This window comes from Rhipicephalus sanguineus, chromosome 5, assembly GCF_013339695.2.
Source record: "Rhipicephalus sanguineus isolate Rsan-2018 chromosome 5, BIME_Rsan_1.4, whole genome shotgun sequence".
In the NCBI taxonomy this organism is placed as follows: domain Eukaryota; kingdom Metazoa; phylum Arthropoda; class Arachnida; order Ixodida; family Ixodidae; genus Rhipicephalus; species Rhipicephalus sanguineus.
Window position 1 is genome coordinate 112,761,793 of NC_051180.1, and position 24,022 is coordinate 112,785,814.

General features: G+C 46.5%; 1 protein-coding gene across 1 annotated transcript in view; it reads left to right on the forward strand.

Moving 5' to 3' along the window:
• Positions 1-24,022, forward strand: part of LOC119394147 (corticotropin-releasing factor-binding protein) — a 107,783-nt gene that overhangs the window by 67,824 nt on the left and 15,937 nt on the right. Inside the window, exons 3-5 of the mRNA XM_037661404.2 lie at positions 13,066-13,223; positions 18,887-19,097; positions 19,879-20,066. Of these exons, the coding sequence (XP_037517332.1) occupies positions 13,066-13,223; positions 18,887-19,097; positions 19,879-20,066 (557 nt within the window). The remainder of the gene's footprint in view (positions 1-13,065; positions 13,224-18,886; positions 19,098-19,878; positions 20,067-24,022) is intronic.

Genomic DNA, 24,022 nt, shown 5'->3' on the forward strand with positions numbered 1-24,022 from the left:
ACATTACTTCTACAAGGCGTGGTGACAACGCTGTTGGCGTTCGAGTATCCAGAATAGTAGCTGCACGATAGAGAAATTTCCAGTCTCGTGCGCAATTAGAAATAGTTCGTTAATTAACATTAATCATGAATCTAGGTCGCCATAAAAGTTAGCAGTTCGCAGCCCGTCTTCTAAATATTGTATTTCTAGTGCTTCTTTGAGCTTTAGTTTTGCTTTCTGTGAGTCTTCGCATACGAAATTTTTCTTCCGATAGCTCTCACAAGAGATTTATTGAACATTTCTTCGCTCAGCTACACCTTTCGGAGAACGGGCTCTAAATTACTGTATTGGTTTAGCCACTTGTCATCGATAATTAAATTTTATTTGACAAAGCTTCGTTAATTACGTACAAAACCGCACAAATCTGTGTGCATCAGGAGGGTTGTCAGTCTGGGTACCTGCGATGGCAATATAGCCACCATGATTTACACATAGTCTAACCTACGTTACTGCAAAGTGGTTTATAAGGATTAAGGAAGTAATTATATTTTCTCTTAAAATTGCAATAGGGTCACACGAACTTAAAAATTTGTTTTCAACTTAAAAAGTCGCCGTGTCAATTGACATAACGAACTGAGTTCGCCCGAAACCGAGCTCTAACGTTTATAGTTAGTTGCAGCTAGAAAAAACACCACGTATAGGGCCATGGAGAAACCTGAGTGATAAATATCGAGTCTAAAATGTATCTAGTTCTCGGAATTGCTTTTTTTTTTTTGTTCAGCCAAAAAACAGAAACAGGGTAAGATTGCGCTAGAGATAGAGAGATATAAAGATGAGGGAAATGCAGCGATGTTAACCGGAATTGAAACTTCTCGCTTCCTACTTTACACTAGGGGGAAGAGAAAATTGCAATGAAACGGGAAAGAAGCGCAGATAAAAATTGCAGTGGCTTAGCTCGGCTATGCCAGGATATACGTAGCGTTAGCAAAGTTTCAGCTGATTATTCTTAGCTTTCCAGGTTGTCTAGGATTATTAGCCTTCTTCTGTTCATTATTCGTACGCTGAACCGCTAATTGCCAGGCAACTACTTCGGGATCCGATGAAATAAGCTTCTCGGCTCTTCTGCGCCGTCGAGCAGCATTTGCGCTCTCCTTCTCCATGGCGTTACCCACCTGCAAACGCCAGTCAGAGGCGCTATCAAGCGGCTATAGCGCAGTGTCAGACGGCGACTGCACAACGAAGGCGAATAGCTGCGCGTGCGCTGGCGCCAGTGTGTCTACCATGGCTACGACGTCACTCCTCTCGAATGCGCAGACCAGCAGCGGCGAGTCGCGCGCGGCGGTGGCGGAAGCGCATGAGTTCGCGGTGTCGGAGGGCGCGGAAAGCGGTGAGCAAGCTGTGTGACATCACTGATCCTCGCGCACGCGCAGCACGGCTCACGCGAAATCGGCTCCGGCTAGACAAGTGTACCTAATGCTACAATAAAACAAGGCGACAAACATAGAGAAGTGAGGAGCGCATTAGAATAGTAGAAGGCGTCAGTACCAGATGTGGATGTGCCTTCTCGTTTCGTACAAAGCCTTTGTACAAAGCTTTTGACACATGTCCAGCATTGATCATGCTACGAGAAATGTAATGAATACAGGTGTTGGTCTACGGTGAAATATTTGGCTGCCTTAAAAGGTCGTTAAGATTTCTTAGCATCGTGAAACGAAATGGGAATACAAACAAAAATGGGGTAAAGTGATACTCTTGCCTAAGTTAAAGAAAAAAGTTGGCCTAGCAGGTAACGTGACAGTCAGTAAGAGTAGCATATTGTGCATCAATATAATGGAACCGCTGTCGAAGACGGCTGGGGGTATACATGAGAGCACGATGAGAATGGCAAGAAATATACGGGCATTTGAAAGAGCCCATGCCCGGGCATGTTGGTATTCTGTGCCAACTATTTCAGGTATAAGCAAAGACAGGAGGAAATGAACGACACGGTTACAGCGCTACTGCAGCGCCGTTCCTTTGACGTATGTTGTATTGTGCGTTAAAATGTTTAATATGGATTATTAACGTGCCTAAGCATATTTTAAGGAGGAAGACATATTGTCCCTTGACAATTCGATGTTCCAGGTTATATTTGCAATACATCGAGCTCCCTTTTTTGGGGTAGTCATGCTCGTTGCTGTTTCCAAGGAAACCTTGAATAAAATGCGCAGTTTGTTTTTGCAGGACGCACTGACGCGACAGAAAAGAATACAAAGAATATATAAACATTCAATTGGGCAAATGAATTATTTTGCTGTGGGAATGTGGGAAATCAGTCGACTGATGTTCAACAAATACAATGGTTTTATTATAAATGCTGAAAGTTAGCATTAGCTGACATTATCGAACAGCAATCAACATTGGCCAACATAACAGCCAGTGCTAGGAAGCGCTAGTTGTATGCAAATCAATACGGTACTCGAATTCGGTCAGTAGTTATTGCCAGCATCATATCCCGTTACAGAAAGTGGGTGGACGGGACCCACGAAGACAATGTCTTCAAAAACTATAGCATCACGCAGCAACCGCGGGTCATAGCCTATTATATTTCCTGGCCACGGCACGCGGCACGGTGTCACGCCTCAGCCGCCTTGTCTGCGATGACCGTTTCACAGTGTGCAGTGACGCTTATGGGTCTCCGACGCGAGCGAAATGGCGGTGCGTGGAACGACCCGTCTTGGAGCAGGCGCATCTGTATGCAGCATGCCGTTTCTTATTCTTTCCTTATAGTATAGGAATGAGATGATCATACCTACGGGAGAAGTTGTCCCGTATTGCTCGCTTGCAGGCCGGAAGCAAAGAATCGTGCAGCTCCGATGCAGCCCGGAAGCTAAGCGCCATCCCCTAACAGCCCCGGCTGGAGTTAGGGCGTACGTAGGCATGAGGCTCGAATTAGAAATCTACGGGGAAACCGCGGAAGCCATCCAGTGAGCGGCGCAAGGAAGCGTGATAGCAAAGAGGCACGGCGGTTTTTTTTATTTTTTTTTTTTGTAGTGGTGCTTGCGCGGATGGCGTGTTAGAGCTGCACCACTCACGTGATCACCTTCTTAACCGCGCCCCACGAATCGCTGCTGCTGTAAATACAGCCTCTCAGCAACTCCCTGCCTCGTATGTTTTTTCTTATGACACTTGGAATGAACCACTGCACAGGGTAAAAAACGCCAGCTGCCCTTGCAAGAGAACAGCTGCAGACAAGTGAACTGCTCGGGGTGCTTTATACAACGGTATCTCGACAACACGGGCCTCTGTTATAGCATTTCAGTCGAAAAAACACCGGCCGTCACATTTCTTAGCCGTCCAGCGGTTATGTTACACTTTATCACCCGAAATGGAGGCTTGTAATCGGTGTCGTACAATTTTCGCTTCCGCGGACCTTTCGAGGCCGCAGGTAGAGCGCCATTCGCTGTGCAAATGGATGACCTGTAGAAAGAACTCTCGTACTCTACGCCTCCCAAATGGCTCTGTTTTTAGTCGTAACGCAATCTCTAAAAACGCACTAACGTAACACGGTCATGAAATTACAGTTGAGGCGTGAGTTCGCATCGTAAAAGAAAACGATCGCTCACCACAGAAGCAAGGAGGAATGCAGATGTGAAATTAGAGACAAACTTTACAATAAATGCCAGTCAAGGTAACCATGGTAACACGATGTTGACATATCTGATGTCGGAATGCGCTCGTATGCACTGCGGTCATAAGGCTAAAATTTATGCAGCATCTACTAGGGGGAACGCGTCGCAGAAAAACGAGTGCCAACTCGTTCAAAGGACGAATGTTTCTCTTTGGTTTGTTTATTTGCTTCTCTCAGATACCAATATGTCATTGGTAATTATCTTGTAAATAGCGGGGCCTTTACCTCGACTATCAGGAGAGCGTTATAGGTTTCCTATTATTTAGGGTCCATTATTATTTAACATGTGATCTAATCTCAACGCTTAACCACTTTATTATCTAGGCAGCGTCGCAATGTGCTTGCCGTTGCTAGAAGATAGGCTCACGGATTCGTAATTAGCGACGCAACGGGGTCATTGTGTCATCCTGTTCTTGCCGCAATGCTCTTTGGCTAAGCTGACCCAGAAGTAAGAAAAGTTCGAAGCCATCTTGAAAGCGTCGAGCACTTATAACCGTTACTCAGAAACGCGGAAGGGAGTTTCTTTTCGTAATGGCCTTCTCTATTAATGCGCCTGGCACTTCACGTTCGCGTGAAAGGAAGGCGCGAAACGTGACACCAAATCGTCCAGCATACTTCTTCGTTCGCATCCACCGTGGCCAACGTCCACAGGCGAGCGTCACGTAGTCGACCCATATAAAGCATCAGTAACACCGGCAAGCGTAAACCAAGGAACATTTTTTTTTTATCATCCTTGTCGTAAACGCCGTCCCATGGTGATGACGCAGTAAATGATCGGCACTTAATGCGGCCCCTTAGCTACGTGCTCGTCGGATACGCTGTCTAGGAAACATACGACCAGAACCCTCAGGGAAAGTGGAATGTACTTCATTTTCAAGAATAGTTGCGGAACGAACTTGTCAGCAATGTGGCACCTAATTCGCAAAGCGACAGTTCTCACTTTACTTCTTTTAACGAAGGAAGGCAACATTATCAGACAGCAAGTAGGGAGGGAGAGAGATGAAAAAAGGAAGGCCGGGAGGTCAATGAGATATTAACATCTGGTTTGCTACCCAGCACTGGGGTGGGGGAATGAGGGCAAGAAAGGGGGTGTAGAGAGAGAGAGAAAGAAACGCACATACATACACGCACAGGATAAAAAACAACACACACAGGATGGGCGTTCTGGTTACAGTCGTTTAGAAAGGCCGGTCGATCGCAAGGAGCGCAGTAGCGCTTGCTCGGCCATCTTCTGCGACGTTGCGTCCTGTCGATGGCGTAGAATTCTTTCCTCTGACAAAGGTCGGCCATCCAACTTGTTGAGCGCGTTGCAAAGGGGTAGTCGCTGTGCACTGTACTGTGGGAAGACGCAAAAAATATGTCCAATTGTTTCTGCGTTGCCACAGTGGTCACAGGCTGCGGTGCGGCCATCCCAATGCGGAAAGCATGCGTTGGTAAACGCAACGCCCAGCCACAGCCTACACAAAAGGGTCGCGTCTACTCGGCGAAGCCTCGATGGGACTTGAAGATTTAAGGTAGGGTCAAATGAGTGCAAACGAGCATGTTTGAAGTGCGGCTCATATCATTGTGACGTGGTGCGTTGGCGAGCATGTAAACGGAGCTTCTGTGCAGCGTCGGTTCTAGAAAGCGGTAGGAGGTCTTCTGGTCTTATGGTCTTCTGCATGGGCTGAGCGGGCAGCTTGATCGGCCCGTTCATTTTCCGATGATTCCGCAGTGTCTGGGTAGCCACTGAAAAGTGATTTGATGTCCTTTCTCAGTTAGGTGGTGTATAACCTCTGCTGTCTCTAGTACCAGCTGTTGGTGCGGCCCGCGGCGTAAGGCTGACAGTAGAGACTGCAGTGCCGCCTTCGAGTCGCAGAAAAGAGTCCACTTGTGTGTCGGTTGGTCATTGACGAATTGTAACGCTTTACGAAGGGCTGCCAGTTCTGCTGCCGTCGATGTTGTTGCGTAAGACGTCTTGAATTTAATTGGCGTAACCAACCTTGGTATCACGACTGCTCCGGTTGAGCTGTTCGGCAGGACAGATCCGTCAGTGTAGATGTGTATGGAGTCTTGGTACTTTTCGTACAAAAGAAGTAAAGTGAGCTGCTTAAGTGCCGGTGAAGACAAATCCGTTTTTTTTTTCTCGACGCCAGGTATCGTAATGTTGACATTCGGTTGAGTAAGACACCATTTAGGAGTCCGATGTCTTGCGGCAGGAGTGAAGAAAGTTGGTATTGATTCACCATGCGCGGTCACTGTTTGGCAGTAAGATGTCCGTGGTCGGTCCGCTGGCAGAGAGGCTAGGTGATAGTGAGGAGTGCGAACAAGATGTCTTATATGGGTCCTCAACACTTCAACATCAAGACATCAATGTAGGTCTTGATGAGGTAACCCCTTGCGATGGCTATAGTCGTCACTGTTGATGCACTCTGAGGCAAGCCTAAACAAATCCGGAGGGCTTGAGCCTGTACACTTTGTATCATTCGTAGACTTGTTTTGCTTGCGTTGGATAATGCAGGCAGGCTGTACCGTAGGAATCCGAGGAAAAGAAACCTGTATAGTCGCAACACAGTGGTTGTGGACATTCCCCATGTGTTTCCAGCGATGAACTTCAAAAATGACAGATGCCTCTCAACCATTTCTTCATGTATGACATATGAGCGCTCTCTGAGACGTCTCTGTCAATTATAACACCCAAGAACTTGTACGATCGAAGGTAAGGTATTCTTTGGCCGTTTAACATTACGCTGTAGCTCTCTATTGGTTTGCGCGTAAATGCCACAAGTGCGCATTTCTCAGAGGAAATTTCCAGGCCTCTAGTACGGAGGTGAATAGCAGGTTTAGTGGCAGCTCTTTGAATTCGCGCTCGCAGTTGTAGACGTGTCACTGCAGACGTCCAAACGCAGATGTGGCGTTCCCCAGAGGTGACGTACTTAGCCCTGTACTATTAAACCTGACGCTAATCGCACTCCACGAGCATCTGCCAAACACTGTCAGACTCAATGTACGCAGCAAGCAGGGAACGCCTCTTTGTGATGTCAAACTCAAATCGTGTTGTCACAAACTGGATTATTAGATCGCTTCGTTGGTCCGTCTGAATGGTTGCAATAAGGTCTCAATATTAAACAATTTGCGTTTGCACGGCCTATTCTCATGTCAAACGCAAAATTACATAAAAAGTGTATACCAATTGCGGACCGATAATGACACTTGTGTAGCTTTAATTAAATGCTCTGACATAAGTAATGCTAATGTGGTGTGTTCGCATACCAATGCAAATCCTACCCTGTCTTTTGTAGAGCAGTCACGATACTATTGCCAGCGCATTGTGTACAGTTTCGATACAATTTAAATGACTGGACAGAACTCTGTACTACTGCAGCAGTATCACGGTGTGTATATTAAAAAACGAGCTCTGTAGCGTATTTTTTTTAGGGGCGAAGCTCCTTAAAGCGGCACCCGTTCGTCCCCGTCGTAGTGCGTAACCAGTCTTAATGCTAGTACCAGATCTTGACCTCCAAGGTGGTGCCGGTGGGAGATTTCTCCTGTGCATTGTTGAACAATAAAAAATTCGCAGCGTGCGCGTTAACTAAAAGCCGAATTCTTTTGTCTCTCATTCCCCATTAGCAGCCATTGGCATGTTCCAGTAGGAAACGTTAGTAGAAGTAGAAGTGTAAGTGTTAGCTAAAAGCCGACTTCTTCTGTCTCTCATTCCCATTAGCAGCCATTGTTTACCTCCAAGGTAGTGCCTGGTGAGATTTCTCCTGTGCGTGATTAAACAATAAAAATTTTGTTCAAAACGCCGTTGATTGATGAAATAAACCAACGAAAGACGCCAGATGTTTTCTAAAAGCAAAACGAAAAGACGCCAGATGTCTCTAAAGCAAAACGAAAAGACGCCAGCTGCTTAACGAAAGACGCCAGATGTTTCTCCTCCCTGTAATCTACTATGGAAGAACATTAAGCTGCTCCAAACATAGGTATCTCCTGTGTTTAGAAACAATGTTTGACGATTCGGAGTACTCTACGGTGGAAATGCGGTAAGCGGCCCCTTATAGCCAACGAGGCCCAGAGGAGACAAACACATGTAAGATCAAGTAATCCGCATCATGTAGTCATTGCAAACAATCAAAGCCACTCGAAATCTTCCTTGTCGGTCCACTTTATCGTGTGGGCGTTGTCAGCCCGTTTGTTATGCATTATAGAATTCTTACAATAGGGCTGAACTATTCAGGGAGGGCTTTAGTACCAGCATATAGCTTTTATACTAACGCCGCCATGTCTGCAAACCTAAGTAGGCATTCTAAAGGTACTGAATACTCGGCGAGTTGGAAATTTATGCTCAAGTAAGGGATGCAAGAAAAAAATTTACAGTGGCTTAGCTCGGCTATGCCAGGATATACGTAGCTTTATCTAAGGTTCAGCTGGATATTCTTAGCTTTCTTGGCTGTCAAGCTTCTCCGCCTTTCTGCACCGCTTAGCAGCATTTGCGCTCTCCTTCTCCATGGCTATACAACACTGGCAAACGCCAGCCAGCCGGTCTGACAAATGGCTAACCTCCCCTTCCTTCCGTTTCTCTTTTCCTCCTCCTCCTCCCCGCTATATGTATATTTTTTTTAACCTCCTTGTGTATACCTCTACTGATACGTGTGCGTATGCGCGCAAAATGAGAGGCGCTATCAAGTGGCTCCGGCGCAGTGTCAGACGGCCACTGCGCAACGGAGGCGCACAGCTGGGCGTGCGCCGGCGCCAATGCGTCTGCCACGGCTGACAGAGAACACCCATGACTATGACGTCGCTTCTCTGGAATGCGCAGACCAGCGAGGCGCGCGCGGCGGCGGCGGAGCGCACGGCGGCGGCAGCTTCGATGCGCCAGCTTTGCGACGTGTGACGTCACTGCTCCTCGCGCATGCGCAGCACGGCTCTCAATGTGCCACGCGAAACTGCTTCGCCTCGGCCAGTGTAGCTAACGCTACAAAAGGTTGCAGCAGCTTGTTACGCTCTGTGTAACACTCAAAGGCCTGGTGAACACTTGGTAATGCATTTAGTAATACAATCTGGGACAGGACTCTTTGAAAAACATAACGAGTCGCAGAGTGAGAGATGCTCATTAAGTTGCCTTCAAGTTTTGGGTCGATTGTATTGTTCCTCTTCCCCCCTCTCCTCCCCCTCCCCTTCCCTGAAGCTTTCTGCGCCTTACATGGTATTGCACTGCCTCCGGGATCGGCCCACAGTTTACCAAGCGAAGATGTCATGTGATGACGCCATGATGACGTCACAAATTTAGGCGATTTGTGCCGTTACGATGACGTCAAAACAAGCCGTTATCTCTCCACGCACCTCTCGCTCGGATAAGGTCACGTGGGTTCTTGTACCCTTTCATCCTCCTGCCGTACTTCGCTCAATGTCACCGCTCATCGAGACACTTAAGGCTTTCGCCTTAAGTGTCTCGATGAGCACTTCTTCTGGTTCCTCGTTTCTCGCGCCTTTCAACTGAGTGTAGACATTCTAACCAGTATAGCCATTGTACATATGTACCGGTTAACCAAGACGGGGTTTGAAATCGGGGCCTCATGACTATTAAATGTGATTTTCTTTCGAGCGACAGTGAATGCGAAATATCATTGATCTTTGATGATACATGGGTACTTCACTTCCTATAATTAATGAATTCAATTAAATATCGACCACGGCGGAAAGAAGGAAACAGAAAGGGAGAAGGCAGGGAGGTTAACCAGAAAAGGTCTTGTTGACCACCCGGCGCTGGGGCATTGGTAAATGGGAAAAGAAAGATCAGAGAAAGGGAGGGGAATTCATAAATGATAGTACTAGGGACGCAAAAGTGTCAATTTGTCATCAAGAAGTCCTAATGTTCTGGATACACTGGTGATCGATGGAATGTCAAAGCGTGTCCGAAAAAATCGGCTGAACGGTTATACATAGCGTAAAAAAATGCTGATGCAAAATGATGAAGTGAAGATTTTTGTGCTTCGCAATTTTTAAGTATGAATGCACTGGTACCACTTTTTTTTTCCACGGAACGTTTGCCTAAATCGCTTACACCATATGCGATTTAGTGTCGATTTAGTGGTAATGCAGTAGAAATACGTTATTGCTATGTACGAGAATGGGACACTGGCGGTGTCGCGCAGCTCCAGACTACGAGTTAGCTCCAGCTATCTGTCATTAGCTGTCACTAATGACAGCTAAATGAAAGCGTTGTCAAAACGCGAAATTTGAACCGGACGAGAGCTTCGTGGTGGCAGAGCAAGCTGTTCAGTGAAAAATTATGCCGGCTAAAAGAGTCGGAGTGTTTTCCCGTAACTCATGAATAAAATAATATAACGATCTAATTCAAATATTTTACTTCGTGCACCTTCATTACTCTGAGTTGCGCTCCGCTAACTTAGTCACGCATTCGACTGGTCGAGAATGGCAGTTGATAAGAAATAAATAAGATAGAGCAAAGCGAATCTTCCACCTTTAACTGCACATGTGTATCTCCGAATTGCGAAACACTTGCAGCGATGCTGCTCATTGAGCGGCCACAACTACTCGTGAAACCTATGCTCGTCTTGTCACCGATATTCTCGTTTTGTTTTGTTTTTTTAAAGCCAGTTTGAGGTTGTTCCAGCCACAATCTGCGTTGTCTGACGATGCTGGCCGAATAACAATTAGTGTCGATTATAGCAGCGTTCCAGCGCGGCCATTTATATCAGATGGCATGCGCACAAACTGATCGATAGAAGTTGAGCGAGGATTTCTAAACAATTGTTTTGCCCAAGGCCAAAAGTGCGCTTAAGCGAGTATGTAAGAATGAGATGAGGGAGCGTGAGAGAACCGATAATCGACCGCCGCTGCACAATCTATCCTGCCTTCCTCGCCGCCCTATAGACAAACGCCTTTGCTTAGTGCTCCCGCCTGCACTAAGAAGATACTGTCTTGCCATGCTGCTCTCACCTTCCTATCTTCTCTCCTTTCTTCTATCATCTTTACTTTCAACCTCGACCATTTCTAAAGGCGCCGAGCCGTGCCCCCACCACGGCAGGCAGAAGATAGCTACGTTTTCATTTCATCTTTTTTTCCCGGATCATACTCTCTCTCCTTTCTTTTTTTTCTGTTTATTAAACCCGCATATTTAGAACTCGCCCCTCCTGAGTACGACTTTGAGCGTTTCGATCTATCATAAGAATAATTTTTTTCAACAACATCAAATTTCGACACATACAGATGTTGAGGACCGTGAGGCCCACGGTCCTTTGAACTTGGCACCAACAGAAATCAACATGAACACGGAACAGCAAGAAATATACTATCATCCTTTTACCTCCCAAATACAAAGAAAAACAAAAGAATCAAATGTTACATAAAAATACACGTTTTCACAACGTAATGCAATTGTACATGAGAAAAGAATATCTATCTATCTATCTATCTATCTATCTATCTATCTATCTATCTATCTATCTATCTATCTATCTATCTATCTATCTATCTATCTATCTATCTATCTATCTATCTATCTATCTATCTATCTATCTATCTATCTATCTATCTATCTATCTATCTATCTATCTATCTATCTATCTATCTATCTATCTATCTATCTATCTATCTATCTATCTATCTATCTATCTATCTATCTATCTATCTATCTATCTATCTATCTATCTATACCAGGGCTTTTCCTTTTCATCTTTCTGTTTCCGTTTACCCCGTCCCACATCGAAAGGCACCTATAAACAGATATTGACCTTCTAGTCAACCTCGCCGCCTATCCTATACCTAATTTCTATCTCTTTCTCTCAACTGTGTTGTCTTCGAAAGTTACGTAAATCGATAGCGCGCACCAATACGCAAGCTGAAGGCAATGTTTCCTCAGCTGGACGTGATCGACTATTATGTATACGTTCGTCCGCGAATGCGGTTCACGCAGCGCCTTTATTTGATTTCTCGGCTATTTTTGGACATACGTGACACCATGATGACGACACGGCTAGCGCAAGCGTTTTCTCTCGTGCTGCGGATTTCAACCGCAGGCGTGTTTATCCGAGCACCTCCAGATGTTCGTCCACGCGCGCGCCAGACAGCGGGGAGCCCTACGGATCCCGCCGCGTATTTGCCGAAGAAGATGGACCTGTTTTACGGGCGCCCGTCTTCACGTCAAATTCACGTCAATAATTGTTTATGTGATGGTTTACGTTGGTTAAATAATGGTTAAAGACTGGTTAGTGTTGGCTATGTGCTGCTGTATTAGCAACACTGTCTTCATTCAATATTAAAGGGTTGGTGACATCAAATATGTGTCTAGCGCGTTGGGTTGCAAACGCTTCATATTGCTCCAGGAAATTTCACACACGCTCTAAGACTCATGTGTTCTCGTTAAATAATTTAGTATCGCCCGATTTATGTGAAAGACTTTGTGTTTCGGTTTCTGGGTGCCGAGTTGTACAGTGATGCCACTGTGTGCTTGAACACATAGGCCCAGAAAGCTGTGACGCACTCAGTGCTGCATCGCCTGCTCTCGCGCACACACGTGAGCAACCCTCCGGATGCTTTCAACACTCACTAAGATTCTCTAATAGAGAATATTAGCGTGTACGGTTGGTTGAGAAGTATCGGGTTATCGGACGATGGTATCGACATCTTGTTACGCTTTGTGCAACCACAATTATAGGCATGTTTCTTTGTTTTCGCTGAGTGACCGTGGCAAGAAAAAAATGTTTAAAAAAGTAACGCATTTGGAACTATGCCGCTGCCGAGAATTTACACCGGCATAGAAGTAAAATACATTACGTTTCTGTTAGAACAATTATGTGCTTGCCTGGTTAATCTTAGCGCTGCCAGGTGGCCCCACCTATCCGGCCTCTCACGTTTAGGGCTATGGTAACCCGGCATGCCAACGCAAAGAAGATTGCGAACAAGGTAAAATTCTTTAATACCATCTTCTAAGCTTCGCGTGACGATGCGAAGCACTTTGCAAAATACCAGCAAGCTTGTCCAGTTCGGCTACTCGCTGAGAAAAAAGAGCGAATGTTGGTTTTGAGCCGCTGCTCTCTAGGCTTGCCCTGTGCAGCGGAGCTGTGGGTCACCACTCACTGCACGTCACTCTAATGTGGTCCGACGTCACTAAATCTTTCATTACGCTTCCTACACAGTGACGTCGCTGTCAGTCGCCCTAGTGAGGGGTATCGATCGCTTGAGCATATATGCCCACTTTGGAAGCGAACTCAGGTATATTCTAAACGTTTGCTGTCACCAACACTTCGTGTTGAGTGTCCTTTCATACAGAGGAAGCCTACAGCAGGCTTTTTATAGCCTCAAAATTTGATGTTTCCACCCCTTTAAGTCAACGATGCTCTAGCATACACATGGACGACAGCGAGAGTTGATTCTGCCTGAGGTTCTTATTATTATTTTTTTGTTCCCCTCAGACTGCATATTCCAGAAGTCCGTGGAGGGAGAGTACACATTCATCTCGACGGGCAACGACGCCGTGTGTGCCCTGTACGTCATCGCGGACCCAGAGTACGTGGTCGAGTTCGAGATACTGCGCTTCGACGTCAGCTGCACCAAGGGAGGCCTCCTCACTGTGAGCCCCGTTGCTTGACAAGATATGCAGACGCGATAGAATAGGCCACGATGCTGTAGTACATCTTTTCCTTCCGGGCTAAATGTTACCCAAGTAGCTAACGCCTACCAGCAACAAGTTTGATCGAAACCTGGAGTAGGTGTCGTTCGGGCAATTTCGATTTCGATCGAGACTTGATTGGTATCGAATTTTTCGACTGTCATTTGCTCCCTTCCGCATCTTTCGTAAATAAACCAATCGTCATCAAGAAACTTGATACCCATCGGGCTCGGTCGTAATCGATATTGCACCGTGTGACAACCGTGTGACAACAGTGATCCAGGTTATACATACTGTATATGCACTCCATACCGTCAACGACAAGTTGTAGCCGTGCATTGGAGAGTGTTCTCTGGGTGGTAGTCGAACATTTACATGTAATATTGAGTATGTGGAACCGTTCACAAACTTATATTTCATTTTTTTCAAACCCAATTTCTCGGTCCCAAGCGCAAGGTAGCCAACTGGTGATCTCCTCTGTTTAATTAACCTTTCTCTCTTTTCTCTCTCTCTCTAGCTAACTAGGCGGAAAGGACGGGGAACACGTGAACCTTTAACCTTGTACACAGCTAAAGTTACAGGCGACTCCGCACTGGCAGGGCTGAGTCGCTTGTAATATACAATGTCTTTACACGTAAACAGAGGGAAAAGCAGTGTCCGGATTTCTGGTGACATTTCCAGTTTCTGTTTTTTTTTACACTTTCGTTACTTCATGTAGATTTAGTAAAGAAGCTAACGTACAAACTCGATTTATATTGTTTACCCATGCCTTTTTTGTCACACATAGTAAGGAAAATTCCACAAAGAGACTGGCGCTATTTATTTATTCCTATATTATGAGCCATTCACGACAATAATGCCTGCTGCTCGGGGGTAGGGGTTCGATTCCCGGCCACGGCGGCCGCATTATGATGGGGCCGAAATGCAAATAACATCCGTAGTGCTTAGACTTGGGAGCACGTTAAAGAACCTCAGGTGGTCGAAATTAATACGGAGTCGCACACTACGGCGTGGGTCATTATCATGTCGTGGTTTCGGCACGTAAAACACTAGCAGTTATAATATTGCCGGCTGCTAGTAGCAGTCGTTCTTCGCTAAGCCTTATGAAAAGGATGGCCGTAATGGCTTCTATAAATCATCAATCTTCCTTGGTTACAAAATAATATCCTAACTAATGTAAGGCTTAGTTACTTCGCGTGATTGGCTAATGGAGCAGGGGTCTGTGCTATAGTATAACTGATTTCATTATAAGAGCGAAGCTCTTAACGCTCGAGGTAAAACCTCCGCCGTCTGCAAGAAACCCTCCTCGCCTAGCCGGCGAGCAGCAGCCAACCGCCGTGCCACGTCCACCGACGGAGACAGTCCGCGCAGCCGCCGCGCCGAGTTTGCCCGGCGTGGCGAGCAAAGTACCAGTAAAGTCACTGGAACGGGAAAAGTACCGCGACCATCCTGCCCGCCGCCATATTTGGTCCAGCGCGGCCGAAGATGCGGCGCCGCGGTGTTGATTTCACGCGGAGTAACGCATGTTTTACGCATTGCGTGCGCTTTTGCAGCCCCGAATGAAGCGTACCGTTGTTCTCTGACTGATTAGGAAAGAAGTAGCGGCAGTTTTCGCTTGCCTACACGCGCAAGCACGCGTACTAACGCGATAAAGAAATGCGAACTGCGCCGTTTCGAAACGGCCTCTCCTGGCCGTTTCGTTAATGGGATGTATACCAAATTTGGTATGGCATAACATGACTGTATTACGAATATAAACTACAGGTGGTAACATGAAAATAGTGGCATGTACGCCATGTACGGCATGATTTACATGCCACGCTCATGGTGTGCTCGCGGCCGCTTCGCTAGCTTGATACACACGAAAATTGATATGGTGTGACAAGAGTGTATGACGAACATAAGTTACTGGTGATAACGTGCAAATCATGGCAAGCATAAAATGTAAAACATGATTTAAAGGGCATGGTCTCGGGGCGCTCGCGGTCGTTTAATGAAATGCATATATACCAAAATTGATATAACGAGATATTTCTGTATAACGAACGTTAGTGACAGGTGGTAACATGAAAATCATGACTTGCATGTCATGTAGAGCATCACTTACTTGCCACGCTCATGGTGCGCTCGCGGCCGGTTCGATAGCTTGATATACACCAAAATTGGTATATCGCGAGGATACTGTATGACGAACATGAATGACAGGTAATAACGCGAAAATCATGACATGCATGACATGTACGGCATGGTTTAAATTACACTGTCTTTGTGCGCTTCCGGCCATTTTGTTAACTGGATGTATACCAAATTTGGTATGGCATGACATGGGTGCGTGAAGAACATAAATTACAGGTCATACGTTGTATATACCAGGTTCTACATGCATACATGCATGACAAACATGCGATATATAGTGAACTAGGTGTCATGACATGAATTACTTCATCTGCCTCAAACACGAACAAGGCGATATATGCAGCTCCTTGCTGGCTGCTTCGCATTAGATTGATTCCCACAATGCGTGGAATCTGCCGGATTGACACAAAATGCACAATTATACAGTCACATCACGCGCCACCAATCTTGGTGCATATCAAGCCAGCGAACCGGCCGCGGTGCACCATGAGCATGACGTGTAAATCATGCCTTACATGATATGCGTGCCATTATTTTCATGTTACCACCCGGTATTAATGTTCGTCATACAGTCACGTCACGCAATACCGATTTTGATGCATATCAAGCCCGGGAACCGGCCGCGAGTGCACTATGGGCTTGACATGCAAAAATGCGTGTCATTATTTTAATGGTAAACACTGTTATTTATGTTCGTCATACAGTCACGTCACGCAATACCAATCTGTAGCAGTGAGTTTTCATGGCGCACTGATCGTTATATGTGAGCCCAAAGGCGTCAATTTTACGCCAAACATAGTTAAGAGCTGCCCGGCAATGTTATTGTGCATGAACCTTCTGCGGCAACCACACGAAGCAAGGTGCCATGTTCAGCGGAGACGCAAACATTCCCCGAAACAACATTTGCGAATTCTCAATGAAACGCTTGCCTCACAAAGGCGGGTATCAGTCGTGGGAACACATTTTTCGCGCCGTATTCTGCGCAGCCACACAGCCCGTTGCTCGGCATTCTTTTTCCCGCTGGGAATAGCAAAGAGAGCTTTGCCCGTTTCCCGCCGGTTGTTGCACCCAAAAGCGCAGCACCCAGGCCTTCTTCGATGCCTCGACAGGCTTGCGATGAAGTGTCAAAACGATACGAGATGTCGTAATGTTCCTGCTCGCTTTTCTGAGGCTATAAAAGCAATTAAAAGCAATCGCCCTTCAAAGCGCCGTGCGTCGGAGGCCGGGAGATGCTAGCGAGGCGAGCGAGCTGGACCATTTATGTGGCGAAGCCGCCGAACGGGCGCGGCGGCGAAGAGAAAACGAACGCGGTACTTTTCCCGTTCCAGTGACTTGAAGTACCAGCGACGAAAAGCGCGCGCTTCTACAGGAAGGGGGGGGGGGACACAGTCAGGTTTACACGTTAGTTTCTGGCGCTGGAGTTTAGACATTCTTGCAAGGTTTGTGACAGACTGTAGTCCGACTCTGTCTACGCCACGGAAAGACCTGGCAACAGCCAAGAAGGCCACATAAAGGCCCTTAGATCGACCAGCGTCGCTGTTTCGCAAGCTTTAGAGGGCTAGTGTAAACTTCTTCATTCTTTTTTTGTTGGTTCAATATAATTTAAGTTATCTCAACTACGTGTCGTGTAATCTCCTCCCCGAAGACATGGTTTCGCCGCGTTCTTTGCATCGCAATCTGACTAAATAGTTTTGTTGGCCGTAAAACACATGCACGCGTGGACAAATGGCATTAACTGCGAGGGTACTGTGAAAACCTTTCGTCGCACACAGTGATGGCTCTCAGTTCAGCTTGAGCATAGCACACAGCATACGAATATCTTCATCTGTAACTATCGTATCAACCACGTAGAAATACATTGCACCATAATCAAAGGGGAGCAAAGAGCTGTTTTTCCACGCTTTCACCGTGGGGCCTATCGCGAATTGTTACTAATCGCTAAGCAAAGAAATACGTAAAATATACGCACGTGGTGCTTCACATCGTTGAAATGTACGTATGGTACACCAAACACTCGAAAGCAATTAACTCACTCGACACAGCACGCCCCCCCCCCCCCCCCCCCCCCCCCGGCACCCCACCGCTCGAACATGCCTCCGTCAGCAACTTACGAAAGCTCGACACGTCAGTGAAAAGCAATTGAAATCTTTTACAACGCAGGGCGCAATCCCTCGCTTCTGGCGACAGCGGAATAGCAATGTCGTACGTATTTGAATTGGAAGCAAGCCGGGAGGGTTAGCATAGAGTACAAGAAGCACTAGAATCAGGAGATGGCTTGGCGAAAATGTTTGCAATTACTACACTTTCTTTTGTGTTTTTTTTCTGTTTTAGCATAGGCGAAGCCCAACTTTGCATGACAAACGCATTCGACCATGTATTGATGCCGGTGCGCCCCATTTGTTGCCACCAAACAAAGAGCAAACTGCGAGAGCTTTGTTGAAGAAACAATAATATACAGTGACGAAAAAAAAAGATTCGATTGTAGCAGAGACAGTTCTGCGGATTTCGAAAGTTATACGTAGCCGCTTCAAGGAGCTGTCGTCTCTTTCTCTGTCTCTCTATCTTTTTATGTCTCTATTACCATTATATCTGTGAATTTGTATCTCTCTCTTCCTTTCTATAGCTTTCTCTCTATCTTAGTAAACCATTTCTTGGGCTAACTGTGGCCTTCTTCATTTTTAGTGAACCAGTGGTGAGTAGTGGCATTTGCCCAATTTCTGTGGCACATACCCGTTCACGATGATGATACATTTCTGATAGGCCGCAAGAATTACAGATAGCTTAAACAGCTTCGCCGTTAAAGCACTTTCCAATCAAAATTCATTTTAAAGTGCGCAACAGCGGCTTCGACCAAAGCACAATCGTTGGCGTAATTTTGAAGGATCGGTGCAATTTTGACGGTTTCCTACCAAAAATGTTGCACCGCCGCGGCGAACAGAGCCAAAAATTTCTAACTTGGTCGCTCGCCGCTGACCGCTGCGGCGAGAACGAGCGGCAGTTTTTTCGCTGCGAGCGAATTCGCAGCAAGAAAATCGCGGTCTTGTGCGTCATGTGAAAAGGACTTTAGACGACTCGAAAGCGATAACCATCTTTTTCTTCTCAGTAGATGGTATTGTATTTCCTTCACAGTAGCCGTTAACAATTTCGGAGGGAAAGATATTGCAAGAATAGTTGACATAATAATATCAAGAATGTTCCGTAAGTACATGGTTAAGATCTTAACCTATAGTAGACTTCGCTTCACACACGTAAGCTAATTTCTCGCTCTGCAGCGAAATGTGGAAAACCACGAAAGTGTATGTGGTACAAGTCTCTACCAACAATTCGGCGACAAGAAAACAACCTTCTTTCATCTCTTGTAACGTGAAAAAACAAACACAAACTCTGTACTGCACACGACGGCAGCAAATGACAGCCACTAAGAACACCAGGTGAGAATCGTTTTGCACGGTACACTGGGCGTCATCTCTGCTATCTGGCCGCTGCAGGTGTTTGACGGCTGGGAGAACAACGGCGAGTACTTTCCGAGCCAGGATGACCACCCAAAGCCGATGGACCAGCGGTTCTCTGAGTTCTGCGGGCCCATCAAGCCCTGGAAGCCGTTCGTCACTTCGCAGAACGTCGGCATCGTCCTCTTCAGGGTGCCCACACGCGGGAACTACTTCTCCGTCCTCGTATCGTTTAGGAAAAACCCGAAGCGTGAGTGGCTCGCACACCTATATGCAAGGGAATGCCTTTATTAATACAGCACATTGCTCGAACGGCAGAGCGCAGAGTATCGCAAAAGCGTCACAAATATATTGTCCGTAGATAGCAAGATAGACGTGAACTACGAATTGAGTGTGCAATGGCGCAATGTGCTGCCTTTGTGAATTCGAACCTTCGCACTGTACACTCAGTCGATATGCCCGTTTTCGGCACGCGAACTAAAGCCGTCCAATAACATTATGCTTTCTATTCTCTATAACGCATAATGACAGACAATGCAATGGACACAGTTCTTGTCTCAATATCGGCCAGCGCTCTTCCAGCATTGGCTGCCTAATTGTGGTGTTTATATGTACTCAAATTACGACTTCCAATAACAACGCAAGACAGGGTGTCGATACAATGACGGGCGTGCGCTCATGGGGAGCAGCAGAAAAGAGTACCAGAGACTGTCCTATATCTACTGCTTCTTACCGTGGTTCTCCCCGAACGCCGGCAAACCCTTTTTGAAACCCGGCTACCGAATTCCGGTGCTTCTATACAAATACTTCCTTATTGGCCGTAGTAGTTACAACATGAAAAATGGAAGCGAGGTCTTGATTCACAGTTGAGCCTGCTACGCTGAAAGAACAAGGACCTACATGTGATAAGAGTCGTTCGCACTCTTTTCTCTATGAAGTAATTGCGAACGTACACCTCGCCAACCCTAACCCCACTTCGTGTCGTTCGTTGTCGCTGACGTTTGTTGCCCATTCCTTCCACTCTTTTGCAGCCTGTAACGTAATGCTGCTTCCACTGTCAGACAGCCCCATCTACACGCTACGCAACTACGGCCGACGAGCGAATTGCAGCGCCGCCTTCATCTACCCCATGAACTTTCGTATTCTCGCCACCAGCATCGGCTCGCAGTCGCTCTCCGGAACCGGAAACCTCGAGTTCGAGACGGGACTCATCACAAAGGTAATGCGCAAGCAAATAATAATAATGATAATAATGATAATAATAATCATAATAATAATAATAATAATAATAATAATAATAATAATAATAATAATAATAATAATAATAATAATAGTAATAATAATAATAATAATAATAATAATAATAATAATAATACAATGGTGAAGGAGCAAGGCATTCGCCAGTGGGACGCTCTCTGCGCTGATCGCGAGCTGTTGGCACCGAGCCTGTTTGTTTGTTTCTCGCTGCGCCAGCTTTCTGCCTACTACCCGGCATCGTTCAATAAACCCCCTCCCAAAGTGGTGGCCGATGGAGATTGGGCCGTGCTTTCATGGGTGGTGCCTTGCTCGGTGGTATCATTGGGCATTGTCGAGGCGGTGGGCAGCGTCCGGCTTCGAAGTTGCAGGTTTAAATACCCCGCAGCTCCAACCCTTTGGAAGGGGGTTTATTGAACGACGTCGGGCATAGCAGGCAGAAAGCCGGCACAGCGAGAAATAAGCAAACAGGCTCGGCGCCAACAGCTCGCGTTCAGCGCTCGCGCTTCGCACCAAGAGAGCGTCCCACTGGCGAATGCCTTGACCACAACAATAATAATAATATCTCGGGTTCTACGTGCTAAAAACACGATATGATTATGAGGCAAGGGTCAGTAGCCGAGCGCTGTAACCACTGTACCACCAGACGGACGTGCAAGCCAGTACAGGTGATCTGAAGTACGCTATTGGGTAGGCAGCTGCCGCTGTTCAGACTGGTAGAAAGTACGTGTGTTTTACCAGAGTATCCGCTAACTGACCTCAGCTGCGTAGCATTCGTTGGAATTGATGAAATGAAGGATGCATAATAAATTGTAGTCTAAACCTTGTTGAATTCAGCCAGATAGAGTTTTTTTTTTCAAACTATATCTTCGCAAACTTCTTCCCAATAATTGTAAAAGGTACAATAAAGAACAAAAGCTCGAAACATCCCTCCTCCACTCACCACGAGAAACCAGCGCGAGCAGACAGCGGAAGGGCAAGGTTCTCCCTGCGCAAATATTCGAAGCGAGCGAGCTGGCCGACGACTTTTAAATGCGCCCGATGCACTCCTCGCGCCATCTCGCTGGTAATGAAGAAACGCTCATAAGCGCCTGCCGTCTCGGAGTACTGTCAGTAGTAAAGGGTGTGTATATAACGCTCGCCGTTAGCAACCTGAAGGATCTGCGTTTTGAGGCGTATTGGTTAGCGCTGCGGAGTGAGAAGTCGCTGGTTCGATTCCGCGCTTTGGAAGCATTTTTCTGAATTATTTTTCTTTGGGACTTTTACATATATACGCATACTTATACATATACGGTGCATGACGGCGACGACGGCGACGGCAAAAACCAGCCGAGACTGTCCATATAATTGTTATCGCTATAAAAATCAGTGGTTGGATGGGTGGAGGAACTTAATTTAGGTCCAATAGGCCGCGCTAATTTCCTAGCCCGAAGCGAGCCCCCGAAATTTCTGCAAAGACCACATTGGCCCCATTGCGCACCGAATCCTCGCACAGCTATCGTTCCCACCCTCAGAGGGAGAATGGAAACAACTGATATTGATACCCGGCCACTGCGGAGTTAGAGGCAATTAGCTCGCCCGCGCCTCGGCCCGAGAATCACTCTTCCGGACCTCCGACCCCGGCATATTGCACCCACCATCGGCTATGCGTATGGACCCGCTTCTCACATATACAGAAATTCTGCAACACCAGAAACTCGAAAGACGGAAACTTCCGCCCCCGGGGCCAAACTTCAGTTAGGAATCGCAGGGAGCGTGGCGTCGCTTGCACTGTCCTACCCTAACCCATGCATACTATATAAGATAGATCCCGACACACACGCACCACAGTGCAGGTTCTGCGACAATAAAACAGTCACCCTGTACCACATGGTACGGGAATGTCCACACAATCCACCCATGCAACCGAGGACACAACCCAACATAAAAGATTGGCAGGCAGCTCTGTCCAGCTCGAATCCGAAGACCCAAGAGGCCCTCGTGAAACGCGCGAGGACAGCGGCCCGTGCCAACGGGATCCCGGACTAAGCATCCCACTCAGCGATCTTCTCACAGAACACCAAATAAACGTTTTTGTACACGAACCACTCCCACGTTGGGACCAGAAGGTCTAGCCTTGCGGCGCTTCGCGGGCCCGTTGGTAGAATACCAAAAATCAATGAATGATTTTTTTATTATTATTTCGCGCCGAAAGATGAGCCCTAGCCCGTCAGTGATAAAGTGCGAATTTCAAAGTATTTTTTTTCCTTTGGGAGGTTGTACAGCGCTAAACCTTTTTGAAGTTCGACAAATTGTAGCTTTGGATTTTTTAGCATAGAGTGTTAACAATCTTAATGAAGTAAAATAAGTAGGTCTAAGAGTTTATACCGTTCAAATATATGGAGCCATGTGTGGCTTGTACAGCTATTCCAACGAAACGTCGCTACATATCTTGCCTTTTTTTAGTTTTCGTAGTTATTAAAGCACTTCCTCATGAATATAAATGGAATTTTTTTGGAACAGTTGAGGCGTAATTTGCTAACACTGCTGTAGTTGTATTTCTGCTTGGTAAACTTCTCTTTGATTTAAAAAGTTATTCACTGAAAAGCGGAGGCAGTGGTTACCTCTTGACCGGAGTGGTCAATACGCTTCCACAACATTTCTTTAGTGCGTATGAACTGAATGCTATGCCACCCGACACCTTCAGCATGTAGTCAAAATGCAGTGAAGGGAAGCGATGTTCTTCTAGGAAGCCTGTCTGGCAACTGTTAGCCAGCTGTGAGACCTTTAATTGAGATCGTACGAAAGTGCGGAGCACGTGTCTGTGAACAGGCGCGCGTGAGAAATAACGCAGTGTGCTCTTAAATGAAGTATAGTAAAAAAGTTAGTCACTGCAGGCAAATAGGTTACTGCCTTTTCTGGAATATTACTTACTTATACTACCACGTTACTACCTGCATTTGTAAACAGTTGGTAGCTGCATTCAAAGAGGTACGGGGCACTGTGATTATTTCTCGAGCTCCTGACCTTCGATATGCACATAGATCTAAGTACGCTAGGTTTTCATTGATGCAAAAAAACAAAAACAAAAAAAACGTAACTAACCTGCCATTTCAGTTTTTTCTTTTTTTCAGAATACTGGGAACGACGGAAATGGTTTTATTTCTTTATTTCGGTAGCTAGTGCGAAGTCAGCTTCAAAACTATCGCTACCGTGATAAAACTGAGGACGTTGTCCACAGCGCGGCTCAGACGTCTCGATAAGATTAACAAAACTAGGCTTTCCTACGTCGAAGGAAGTGTGCAGGGTAAGAGAAAGCGAAAACAAAAGCAACAACTAAGCCTCGCTTTTCCTGAACACTGCGACTCCAATCTTCGCGTCCGTTCCAGCAGATGCTCTCAATACGTCACGAAGTACACCCGTTCAGACGCCCTTTCAGCCAATTGGCGCGTTTCGACGGCTCCGGCGTTCCAAGATCTTGCGCCGAAGTCCCGGGGAAGTGAGGAGGAATGGTGGCGGTGTAGGGGATTTGCTCAGAAGGCGGCTGCTTATCCACGCTTACCTCCGCGAGCTCCTTACTTTATTTCCACGACCTTCTGCATGCCCGGGCGCAACCAATCACTACTTTCCCGCACCTGTTAGTCGCGCCATCCGCAAACAGGTGGCCCTTTCATTGCGCAATCTTTTTCTTCGCTCGAATCCCGGCGTCGTCTACACAACCTCGTCCTCCACGCAACGACAGCGTCTGTGAAAGCGGTCTCGTCGTTCTTCCGGGTTTAGGTGTAATCAGATTTGGGAATCCGAGGAAAATTGAGTTAACCCCTCCGTCATCACTCTGGATATTTTATTCGCGGCCCGCCGCGCTCTCTGACCTGTGTCCTTGCTAACTGGCCCCGGCAAGTGCCACTCAGGCATGTACGCAGTGCCTCTGGATATACGTCG